The 13,925-nt window shown below is 31.4% G+C and overlaps 1 protein-coding gene across 2 annotated transcripts in view; it reads left to right on the top strand.

Moving 5' to 3' along the window:
* Nucleotides 1–12,092: 12,092 nt before the first annotated feature.
* LOC124354067 (forkhead box protein K1-like) overlaps nucleotides 12,093–13,925 on the top strand; it is a 94,354-nt gene continuing 92,521 nt past the window's right edge. For both annotated transcript variants that reach the window (XM_046804246.1, XM_046804245.1), the window contains exon 1: nucleotides 12,093–12,619. In XM_046804246.1, coding sequence (XP_046660202.1) covers nucleotides 12,261–12,619 — 359 coding nt within the window. In that variant the 5' untranslated portion in view covers nucleotides 12,093–12,260. The remainder of the gene's footprint in view (nucleotides 12,620–13,925) is intronic.

Raw genomic sequence — 13,925 nt, 5'->3', positions numbered from 1 at the left:
GTAGACTGTCGTAGCTAATTTGTACTTTGTAGTGACAGTGGCGGTACAAAACGGTTTTTTAGTTTCTGGTACAAAATTCTCAATATGTTTTTTAGCATATCACCACTTGGAGTATTATTTCTCATCATATTGGCCACTTCATTTATAGTTCCCAAACTTTTCCTTATGTATGGGATGTCTAAGGAGTAGCTCAAAACCAAATTAAGACGATGGGCAACACAGAGCACGTAAACAGCTTTGGGGTGTGATTCCCGAAATCTTTGATGTACGCCAGACAAATGTCCACTAAACGTTGAACAACCATCTTACCCTTGACTTTATCCGTGTTAAGCCCTACACTTGCACAAATGGTTAAAATGGTTCCGTAAATGATTTCAGCAGACAAAGCAGTTATGTGGCTGAAAGCAATGAAGTCTTTTTCAGGATCGGTTTGTTTTCATTCAAAATGTATCAAATGCAAAGTGAAAACTGCTCTTTTCCAGACACATCAAGCGTTTCATCTCCTAAAATGGAAAAACAATCTGCACTGTTTACAGCTTGAACAACTTTTTTCTGTGTAAGTTTTCCTCAAATTTCAATAAATTCATTCTGGACTTCAAGACTAATATAGGTTGCATTTTGTGCACTATTAAAGATGTGATTTTTTAAACTTTCATCGGTGACCGATCTGTACCTGAGCAACGCTCGAAAATTGCCCTCCTTCTCTAAAGGGTTTTCAGCCGTCAGTTGCCCAATGTCCCCTAAGGGGTATTTCATTTTCTCCACAGAATATAACTGTGTCAATTATACACTTGAGTGAAGCTCTGTTTTGTTCCTTATCTTTCTTCTCCTGTGAATCACATCACATCACGTGATGTCGCACAGAATCGAACTTCGTAAAGTTTCTGTGTAGCTATACAAGAAAATTTGAGTTGCTGTGAGAATTGAATTTGCCAATTAAATCTTTCCACTTTCTATATGGCGTAGTTAACAAAGCTCCATATTTTTGGTATTTACTTTTTACCAGTGAACTCATTGGCAAATACACAAAACGTCCCCAGGATCTCCCTGGTTTCGGACCCCCCCCCGAACGAAATTTCTAGCTACGCTACTGAGTACGACTAGATATGGAACAACAATAGATGCTGTGTTTACAAGATATTATAATTTTATTATATAATTTGATATATAATTTATCAAGATTTTAGTCAAGAATTTGTATTTCTTATTTGTTATTATAAACCCATAATTTCAATTTTAGAATATGATGACAATGACAATAAAATAATTATACCGGAAACACGAGATTGTAGTGAAAACAATACTGAACAAGTTGTAGAAACTAATACAAATGATAACAAAGAAAATGTATAAATATTTATAAAACTGAAAATATAAAACTTTTCTATATTAAAGAATTGAGTCTCTCAAATTAGTTTAAAATATAAAAAAATATCCGTTTAATAATTAGCAAATGTACTTTTTCAAGATATATATTCACAGCCCGGTATAAAAAGTAGTCACTTCTATCAGTCAGTCCCAAGACTGCCTTTCCATTTTTTATTTTACGTTTTCATCATTTTTAGAATAAAATTAAAATATGTTATAAAATGTTTTACAATGTATTACTTATAAATACATTTGGCTATCCCGATTTGTGCTAAAAGTTTAGTAGGAACTAGTGATCCAGAAAGTTGTATTTTACAACTAAATTTTATAACAATATCTATAGATTTATTTTTTTTTCTTTCTATGATGAAAATTTAGTTTCTTTTGTAACATAACCTAATAATTTACTTCATATTGTAAAAAACACATATAAAAATCATACTTTTGAGTAAAATCATAGTGCATCTCAAAGAAGTTCAATGATATCTGCATAAATCCGCCTAAATAGGGCTGCCAGAACAGGAAAGTACATAGCCAGTTCTAGGCTTGAATGAATTCGTACCCCTTGTTGTCTGGAGACAAGAGATGCAAAACCCTCACAGGGTGGAATATTTGGTTGGTACTAACTACTATAAACACACTAGTCTCTCTAACACTTGTATTGGTAAATGGGTCTTTATTTGGTGATTCCATAGATTATTCTAACAAACCTTATTTAATTTTAAAGAAGTCTGGTTAAAAAGTGATGAGGTCTTTATTCTTTTTTCAGTCTGTTACGTGTACCATAGCAAGTATATTTACAAAATGAATATTCTGTGTCCTATGTACTCAGCTTTGGCGGGCCCCAGAAAAGATATTTAACCGAACCCCGTCAAGTATCACCACCCGCCCCTGTACAAATCTGGTGGGGCCCGATAAAATTTTCCAAAAAATCCGGTCTAAGTATGGGCCTGCCTATGTATGATCTTTGTCATAGCAGTTGATATGTCATAATGTGTAGACTCCAACTGCGTAATTAACCTTTAATTAATCATAAAAATTAATAGAGAAATCTTTGTAAAAATACAAGGGAGGAATGAGGACAGATATATCAGACAGATCGTGTTCATGGATGTATTTGTTATTAAAACTAGTGAATCACGTTTGATTTTTGACAAAGGGTAAATTATTGAAAGATTGTTGGTTAATCAGATATTGGGGTAACAGAAAACTGTATTAACAACAAAATTTGATTATTGATGGTCAGATAGAGGTGTGGAGCTTAGTCCACGTGAGGTAATATCAGCTGGATTGTTTTCCAGAAACATCTCCCCAAGAGAGTGCATTAATTCTAACTTGTATATATCGATTTGCCACAAATACTTTCAGCTGATGTGGAGCCGTATACTACCAAGAAACTACAGTCACACTGTCACTGAAACACCATCACTTGTAGGAAATTATATCTAAATGGAAATATTGAAAATATACAATCATTTTAGATAAGAAAAACTACACTATTAAGTTCTAATTATGGAGTGATGTCTTCAAAGGTGCAACCTTACTGTTTCTTTTAACGAATGGATCTTAAATCTATTGCCACTTAATATACTCTGTCAGGCAGAAGCAGCATGTCACTTTTCACTATCACCACAGACACCTATAAGAGTGACTGAAGCATCTTCACAATGTGTGTACCAGTACCTTTTTACTCTGTTGTTGGCGATGGTAAGTAATCGAGAATAAAAATATCAACAATTGCTTGATGCCATTTGCAATATTCTCATTCAAGCCAACTGTAATCTCTGTATAAAATGTTTTATCCAGTAGGTAACGTGAGTGAAGTATCTATTGATGTTATTTAATGTGATTAACATTGGAAAGAACCTAAATTTAAATCTAAATAGCGGTTTCTGAAGAAAGTTTGTGTAGACATTTTCAGAAGACTGCACAGACATTATCTAGGTAAACACTTAATTGAACTACCTTAGTTGCATTGTGATATTGACTAACTTCATCAATAACAATTTAATCAATCAATCAAATCTTTATTTTTCGATTGGACACAAAGCAGTACGTAGAGTATTGTCATTAGCTTACAGATTATTTTGTAATCGTAATCCTGTTTGAACTATTCAAAATAAATCATAAGTATAAATTTGAAAACAAGCACTCCAATAATATACTTTTTATTTTTATGAGGCCTTTCATGTTCAAGGAACACAGACCCAAATAACTGAATGATGATTTGTTATGGGTCTGATGATGTGTTCGTTGAACAAGAAAGGCCTCACAAAAATAAAAAGTATATTATTGGAGTGTTTGTTTTCAAATTTATAAAGAATTCCAATAAGAAAAGAGCTTCTAGAATGTATAAATCATAAGTTTAAAAAAGAATTCAACTATTTGAAGGCAAAACTGAATGATGTCAATTTATGAGTTAATATCAGAAAAAACTCATTAACAGAGTAATAGGTTTTGTTTATCAGTGTCTGTTTGATGTTCTTTATGCTTTTTATTATTTAAACATTCTTATTTAGTTTTAAAGTTTTATTAATTACTTTACAAATGTTCAATAATAACAGCTCAAAGTTGATGTATCAAAGTTTTCTGAGCTAATCAGGGGATGCGTGGCAAATGAAAGGATAAAGTGGACAGTTTCTTGTCAGTGATAGATGATGTATGCTCTGAATGCCACTGTAAATGAATTAAATTGATGTTTGATGGATTAAAACAAATAAACCAAAATTCCTAAAAACCTAAAATAAAATAACTCTCATTTTACTACTCTTTGAACAAGAAAAACACGGGTTTTATCAGGCAAGTCGACTTATTACTGCTGATATGTAATGTATAGAAAATATAATAAATTCAGTGCATGCAAGAAAAAGTTTAAGTATTTTTCTTGACTTCATATGCTTTTGACAGAGTGCCTCACAAATCGTTAATTAATATATTGAAAGAACTAGGTATAAAAATGAGGTATAGGCGAAAAAGAACTTAACTGAAGTACCTCCTTTCTTAGTGATAGAAAGCAGTGTTCTGCAGATACTGACCTATTTTATTATCTACATTGGAATACTTATCTTATTATGAAGAATCAGAATCTCTCACTACTTTTATTTATCTTGGAGGAATAATAGAAAATGCCCATCTCTGCAAAATATTTTTTATATTTAGGTGCCACTAAACTGATAGTCACAGGGAAATCTCATGTTGACATTAAGAACTATGTCTGTAGCAATTTGGCAGTTATCAAAGTATTTGAATACTCATGATTGTTCATAATATGAATTCATGTATATCATATTTCCAACTAAAACTTGGCACAAAAGCACAAAATCAATCACGATTGGCAATGATCTCATAGGACTAGACAGTTGTATAAAATTTGTAGCTTTAACGATAGATGAAAATCTATCTTGAAATAAACCATTGATATAAACAACATAGATTGCTTGTGCCAGTGCTAGAGGGATGCTTCAACACAGTCTCTCTCCCTCGTTTTATCCCCACCACTGCACAGGTGCGCGCCCTGCCAGTTGTACTGTTACACACTATTCATTCTTTCTGATTCATGATGTCTCTGATACAAATTGGTTTGTTACATCTATCATGAGTGCTTGCATAATTTTGGTGGTTAAAAATCTTTGTCTACATGATTAGAAGCAAGGGAAGTTTATTGGTTGTGTAAGTTTTGGGAAATTACATAAAACTATATGGACATGAAACATTACCAAGTTAAACTTTAGTTTGCACTGAATGGACGAAACACATGGGGTGTAAGATCTCTGAGGTAGTAGTATACTTAATATTGCAAAGTTTACTCATAATTTTAATTGTAAATATAACCTTCTACCACTTTTAGATGTTAAATAAAAATATGACTTGCCACATTGCTGCCAAAATAGAGTAATAATGAACTAAAAGGATATCTGGGGAGGGGGGGGGGCAATGTTCTTTAGAATTATACCTATGAACTTAATCACTTAATACATTTTAAAATGACTTCCCTTCACTTTGATGTCGACTCACACACCATGGCATTAGCATCTTGCCTCGACATTGCAGCCGTAGTCACAAAAAGGAAGATTAGAATCATAATTGAAAAAGGATTATTCTACTCTAAGTTGAAGTACTAGAAGTTGGCATAGTACTAGAACTTGATCTTGCCTAAAACAAAATTGTGAAGATGTTTGCCATTAATTCAGAGAACTTATAATGATGACAATGTGGTCTTGTCTGAAGGACATCACCACAATTAATATTCAATTAAATCTGATAAATACAACATCACAGGTAGCTTAATTTACTATTTAAAAATGTACATGGAAAAAGATGTCTGGCATGAAAGAACTAATTTATAATACGATAAATGATAATTTTACTTACGGACGAGCAAGAGAGTAAAAGCAAGAGAAGTTGCTTGCCAGCAGAATCTTCAGCTACATAGTTCAAAAGAGAAAAAAAATACTACATATGCCAATTAGGTTATTATTCCACCAAGAATTTAGTTCCAAGAATATCGTTGTAACCAGTAGCGAGTAACAGGGATGCGAAAATATATATAATACAACTAACAACAGTACAAGTTTTTTAAATAGTGTCACTAAGATAAAATTTGAAATCTCCAGTTTATTATTTTCTATTGAAAAAATAGTGTCTGAGTCTATCTAAATTAATTCAAATGTATATTACCAAATTATGTGAATCAAGCATACATGTACATAACAATACTTTTGATGGTATCTCTACAAATATAACTGTAGTTAAAAAATTAGGTTTTAAGCTTCCTTATTAACTATTTTTAAAATTTGAAAGTAAGTTAAACAATGTTGATGTAAAAGTCTGTGTCATTCTAGACGCTTGTCACATGCTTAAATTGGCTCACATTAGGTGTACTATAAAATCAGTAGATGGTATTGTTAAATTTAAATATATTGAACGACTAAATATCATGTAGAAAGAACAAGGGTTAAAGTTTTGCCAACAAACTTGGTGACAAACATTTTTTATCACAATACCAAAATCAATGCGAAGCTTGCTGCACAAACCCTAAGTGCTGGTGTTGTTAATGCCATAGAGTTTGTAATATCCACACAGAATTTGTTGAAGCAAAACCCACTGTTGAATTTATTTTAGTCATAGATAAGTTGTATGATTTCTTCAATATCAGAGACCAGTATGTAAAATACTTTTAGAGAAATAAATGAAAACCTTGCTATTGAAATGTTAGAAGAAGACTGAAGAGGTAAAGATACTGCTACATCCTAGAGAAGCCTTTGCACTTGGATTTTGACAAATGTATGCTCAATAAGAATATCAATAATAAGCTGTTAATATGATTTACAGTTTAAATATTTTAATATATAACTTTTCTTAAGACTATTTGGACCTTTTGTTTACATGCATATTATCTTGGAGAGGATATAATAACAACCCAAATATAAAATACTTTCAACTGGCCTTGAGAAATCTTATGTTCAGGGCAGTGTGCGATATTAGAAAGAATGTTGAAGTTATTGTACAATACAAAATGCAATAATGGCTGTTTCTAAAACAAATGAATGCACAACACAAAATGTGCTGAAAAATTAAGAAGAGGTAATAATAATTATATATATTATTGCCGGGTGAATGTGCTACCATTACACCACAGAGCGCTTACTTTTTCTGATTCAGTAGTGAGAGATCCGGGTTCGACTCCCGGCGGAGCAAGTACTTTTTGTGATTCAATGTTTATTGAAATTAAATAAGCCAATTGCCATTTATACAATTTAGTGTACGTAAATAAAAGTCGTTTGACAGGTATTTGGTCTTCCGATCATATGTTAGTTTGCTTATTTAAACGCATATGTGACAGATACGGCCAAATACAAAATAATTGAATCAGAAAAAGTAAGCGCTCTGTGGTGTAATGGAAGCACATTCACCCGGCAAGTGAGAGATCCGGGTTCGACTCCCGGTGGAGCAAGTACTTTTTGCGATTCAATGTTTATTGAAATTAAATAAGGCAATTGCCATTTATACAATTTAATGTATATATAAATTATGTATTATGAAATATAATAGGAAATAATCAACATTCTTATCTCAAAGATAATATTCTTTATTACATTTTTGGTTCTATTGTAAATAAAATAACTTCCAGATTGAATTGTGGAGAGTTCCTACAAACGTTAATAACTGATGACAGAAACTTAAGGTCCTACATGCATTTTACCAATTTTATTCATAAACACTAAACTAGTTATGACCTCATGTGATGTATTAAAAATACTACAGTTTTTGAACTATTATTTAAGTAAAACCCATAAAGGTATCCACAATCTCAACACAAAAAAAACTAGTTGTTTAGTATGTAGAGAATTAATAAGCAACGTTTTCAAAAACCATTTATTGAATGTTGAATTAGGATACTCACAAATTGAGATTAATAAAATTGATAACAAATATGTTGTATAAAATTATGTGCTTTAGTTTTGCAAAATAAAAGACTTAATTACGTACTAGGAGTGTGTATACTTGGGATTTATCAAAAGTTGAACAATAAACAAAATAGTTCAACAAGTATATTTAACCCTTATTAAGAAATATAAGGACAGCTTTGTTGTGTGGGACTGCCAGGACTTGTTGCCCATACTGTGGTAGGAGGGAATAGCGAATTGCCACAGCAGTCTAATCTCAAGATCAATCCATGTGGTTTATATTGATGGAATAAATGTATTGATAATGTATTAAGCAAAATCTCATTAATTTGTAATCTATGCTTCATTGTGCACATCAGATTTCTGTGACTTAAATGCTCTAAGAAACAAAGAAACAACAATTATGCATAAATTCAATGACACTTGGTATATGGAATTAGTATAGATGTTGCAGCAAAATAAATTAAGATAAAAAACAAGCAATATGAATTATATTTTACTTAAAGAGGTATTACCTAATGAAAAAATAATTTGTTAGCTTGTCATTTTAGTGTACAACTTGTATGTTATGGAGGCAATGAAATGTGGTGGTAAAAAGAAACTCTATCCAATTCTCAATGGATAATATTTCATTATATATATATATATATATATATATATATATATATATATATATATATATATATATATATACAGAAAAAACTCAGTACTAAAAGACAATTTGGCATTCTATGATATGAAAGTAAGGCAATAAAATATAAAACTAACTAACAAAATAAAAATAAAAGTTAAGTAATATCTTACGAAAAAGCACTTTATTCTAATAATTAATTGGTAGTGCATTGGTAAATAATAAAACCACAAATGTTAAGTATTGGTAATGTAAATATTAGTTTTAATTTTAGAACATCATACTTCTTATATTTACAATATATTAGTATTTAACAGTAACTTGAATGTTTAGTGATTGTACTATCCTGACTGTACCTAAGTTATTTTTGCAGATATTGATCCATCATATCTGCATTAGAATCATTATCTTGTTATATAGAATCAGGTTCTCTATGTCGAATTCAATAAAATTAAATATAAACATTTTTCATTTAAAATCTGTCATTCAAGTGTGTTCCTGTAAAATATAAAGAATTACTGCTGAAAAATTGTTAAACTGGAGGAATACATGTGATTTTCATGTTTGTATTAAAAACTAAAATCTCTATGATACCCTATTATGATTATGCCCCTAAAACCTGTACCACCTAATCCACTCATGTGCCACTAAAGGAAAATGAAAGTGGAGACTTCTCACTAAAATATACATCCTTGTAGAATTAAACTACTTTTTTCTAGAATAACATTTGCATATACGATAATGTACAAAATTACTTTGAAGTTTACATTGTTCACATTATCTTTAACCAAAACCAACATCAATAATAGTTATATATGAGCCGCTTTGAAAGCGACCTGTTAAGTGAACAGTGCTGTGCGGAAGGGAGGGAGGGGGTGAGTGGTAGAGAGAGAGAGAGAGATGTGGAGAGGGAGAAGAAGTATGGACTCACTTCCCCTCCATATTCCTTACCAACCTTTCCTCAGTCACCACTTTACCACTTATAGGGTATGTGTTACATAACAGTTGTTTTACAAACCCAGTAATAATAGCAACAGCTGTTAACAATAAACACTTGTTAAAATACTTCTTAATTATACTAACATACTAAATAGATGCAATGGACTATTCTTAACATAAATAATAACAATGAGAATAACAAAACAGCGTGATGTTCCAAAACACCAACACATGGAAGCAAAACACTCGATTCCCACTTGTGTGTTGTAACCGAAATATATTGAGCAGTGAAATAGGGGGTGGCGGTAGGTGTAGTCGAGCTCCTGCTCCTCCCTCCCCCTATGTGCAAGAAATCTTTGCACAGGTCGCTTTCAAAGCGGCTCATCTATAGTTAATATATCTGGAATAAACTGAAATGTTATTAGACAGGCTTCTCACAATTTGGCAGCACCAAACAGGGGTTAGTCATTACTCATTTCTTCTATTAGAACAAAGGCACAAGTCACTGATTCACTTGTAAGATACGAGGAGTGTTCACTTCAGAATCTGATTCACTTTGTGAGGGGAGTGAAAATATTAGCCCAAACATTCATGTTACCTTAATGATATGCAGTAGGAAATGGTGTTCACTATCTGACCTCATGCCCCAGCCCCTTTATATTTGAAAAACAAACCTTTAATAACAAGAAACAATGTTATCTTTTTTATATTCTGTGGAAACATAATATGTATGTGATCTGTTTAATAATGCAACCAAACGTAAAATTATTTAATATAAACTAATTTATATAAGTAAATTTTACATAAGTCTAGACTTAAAAAGTATGAAAATTTTAAATATTTCATGGAAAATTGTGTGTTGAAAGTTAGAAGCTATTTAAAGACCATGTATTGCACTCAATTTAGGTTTGTTTTGCTAGGTATATCTGACTGTTATGTAATAAAAAATTACCCTTTAAAAATTAAACAATGCCTATGTACTGATATCTTTTATTAAAAATGTATTATCTGTCAAAAATGAATGTTCTAAACTATTAGTGACAAGATTTGATTTCAGCGAACTCTTGTGTTATCCTATCCCTAGCTCACAGAAAATATTATTATTTGAACACTGGTATAAAACTTAACTGAATGAACAAAAATGTATCTTGTGGCAATATATCTTTAAATCTGTAAACTTTTAATTGTATATGGAACTTAACTTTCTACATAGACAAGAATGAATTCTATGATTAACCATGTGTTTAACCATGGAATTTGGCTGAGCGTTATTGAGGTTTTTTACACAGGAGGCTGACACAATTTCTCTCTTGACTGCTGGGGGGGATGTAAAGTCTTTTTCTGTATAATTGTCTGTAGGCTTGTAAATCTATCTGCTGAACATCTCAAGAATGAAATGAGCTAGATATTTTAAATTTTGCAAGCAACATCAGTGAAGCTTGTTATGAGATACTGGTATGGCGTACTCCTACCTCGTATAAATCAAATCAACAATTGGATGAAAGAAATGTTAACATGACAGTCAACTAACAACACATAAAAATAAACTGTTATTAATTAGTGCCCTTATACTGTGACAACTTATGAAGTAGAAAGAAAAGTGACGACATGTTATGCAAATAAAAAAGTAATAAAATTCAGATTTAGTTGGATATATTTTTTATCTCCAAACAGTACCTAATTTATAGGTATTCCTCTTATTGTACTGCTGGAACAGCCCACACTAAAAGAATCCAATAACATTTAAGGTGATGTTGCCATCTCTCTGTTGACTACCGTTCCCGCTATGACATGGTTATATGGTCACTACTGTCATATATTGTCTATAAAACAGATGGATGAAGTCAAAAATAAGTAAAATTAATTGTTTATAGTTATAATAATGGTATTCTTGATTGCAGAAGGTGTTGAGAAGAATCAGTAATTTTTCATGCACATAAAACTGGCAGTAGTGTTGGGCATGGGGTGTAGTTGGGAATTGAAATGTAACAGCCACCATTGGACTATTTTGGTGCTGGCCGCTCTAGTGTTTTACACTTTTGTTTTTTTTTTCGTTATTGGCTCATTAAACACTTAAATTTTTTCTTTATGGTTTGTAATGTGATTGGTACCTAAGTTAACTTACTATAGGCCTGTACTGGAAATAAATAGAACGTTTGTGATGTTATCTAAAATGATTTGCACATAAAGCCCCTATTATAATGTGAGAAGTTTTCAGAAGAATTGTAACTAATAGAGTTGGTTAATAAATAATAGGAAGAGAGAAACTAAATATGTGAGTAACTCAAATCAGTTTGCTTGTCATGGCAAGAAAACTTCCATAAGGCAATATAAACTAATAACCTATGAAATAAAAATGGTAATAGTTTGAAAAGTATTGAATTACATTATTATATAAAACTATTACAAAACTAACTTAACTTATTATTCTTTTAGATTTACAAACTTAACTGTATTCTAATTTTTATAATGATATATCTGTGTAGAGGAATATATTATAAGACAAAGGGAATTTTAACTAGATTGGATGAATATATTTAAGTAATAAGCATAGGGAATATTAATGTTTGCAGTTGTAACATTGATACAACAATAACAGGTAAATAACACGTTAGTTGTTAGTTTAATTATGCTAACATATGATTTTAATTACGCATATTAACCTTTCAACCCATCAAATCAATTTTATTTATCGCAGGTCCATAGATATACTTGTACGTAGAAGGAATATATTGAATTAATTTTCTACTTTCAAAACTCGCGCTCCATTAAATTAGTTTTATTTTGAAACGCCACGGCGCAGCGCCAGTCACGTGGTATATTCTGCCACCCACGTTTGGATTGTGGGTAAACAATCATACGTTCGGCTGCTGTTTTGATCGGGTTCCATATTCCTTCCCGTGGTGCGAGACGTGATGTCTTCACATTCACAGTCTCAAGAAAGTGATGCTTGGGCTCTTTTAGCCCTTAAATCAGCACCGGCGAGTCCAACAAAACTGCAATGGAGTCCAGAAAGCAAAGGAACTGTAATCGCAAGATTAGAAGGACGAGAATTCGAGTATATGGTGAGGCAGAAAAGAATCATCATAGGCCGAAATAGCTCTCGAGGTGAGGTCGATGTAAACATGGGACACTCTAGTTTCATTTCACGAAAACATCTTGAGTTATTTTTCGAACATCCTAATTTTTATATGGTGTGTAATGGGAAGAATGGTGTTTTTGTTGATGGCGTATTCCAAAGAAAAGGAGCTCCTCAACTACAGTTACCTAAAACGTAAGTAAATCATATTTTTCATGTGTAAACACGGATTAGTTGTTGGTTGGGTCATGTTTATAACATTCTTGTTTACCAAGTTGAAGGCCACCAAAATAATGTTCCGTCCGGCATTGATTGGCAAAAATTATATAAAATGTGACCCCATAATGCACTTATCACATTGATATCAGCTGGTGGTTATATGTTCCTAGACAACATGGCAAAAATACTTGGTAATTAGATAAATATCACCACATAAGCTTTACAATGGTCCTAAAAGTTTGTTAATTTTACAAGGTTATCTTTAGAATAACTTCTTTTGCATAAACTAGAACATCTGAAGTGTTCAATTCACAACTACAATAACTTAACCACCCTAATTAAATTAGCACATTGGCCTTTATTCCATGGTGGTACTAGAAGAATTTTGGTTATCTTAGCCAGGAAAGTTTTTATTAAGGTCAAGTATTCTTCCTAAGTACTCCACATGTGTGTGTGTGTGTGTATATTCCAAATGGTATATAGAATTGATAATTATTGGGTGCGGTATATTAGCAGCTATCACCACATCTAAACTATAGAAACAAAAATTTCAAATTGAATTATGTTTTAGATATTTAAAATTGCATTACAGTTCAGTTGTAATTATGTATAAAATCAATCTAGACTATGTGTATTTATTAAATGTATCAGAGCAGTGTTTTTTTATTATTTTGGATATTAAGGATACAAGGTACTATTAAGGATGTCTTGACAGCTGTGACACAAACAACACATGTTCACAGCTATTGTATTTACAGCTATTACTTAAATACTATCTATACAAATGATTTTACTTGGTTTGAATTAAATTTGAACAATATTGTTGTTCCACCATGTATTAAAAAGTACTGGTAATAATCAATTGTAATTCACTATGGTTGTAGTATAATAAGTAGCCACCACCACAATCTAGTCATTGATATTCGTGATTATCCTAACTACTTAACCAAAATAAAGAATCGAATTATGTTATAGGTGTTTAATATCAGAGTATAGGCCTAATTCGTTTGTTTGTTAATATAAAAAAAGTAATAATATAACAATGAATTACAAATGTATTTTAGGTTATATGTAACTTATTTATAAAATGTAACAAGCAATAGTGTTTTGTAATATTTAATTACTTTTACTATTTTGAAGGGACATGTCTTATAACGCAATATAAACTAATAACCAATGAAATAAAAATGGTAAAGTTTGAAAAGTATTGAATTACATTATTATTATATAAAACTATTACAAAATTAACTTAACTTATTATTCTTTTAGATTTACAAACTTA

Source organism: Homalodisca vitripennis, chromosome 2, assembly GCF_021130785.1.
Source record: "Homalodisca vitripennis isolate AUS2020 chromosome 2, UT_GWSS_2.1, whole genome shotgun sequence".
In the NCBI taxonomy this organism is placed as follows: Eukaryota; Metazoa; Arthropoda; class Insecta; order Hemiptera; family Cicadellidae; genus Homalodisca; species Homalodisca vitripennis.
The sequence above is the reverse complement of the archived record's forward strand: the minus strand, read 5'-3'. Positions and strand labels throughout refer to the sequence as shown.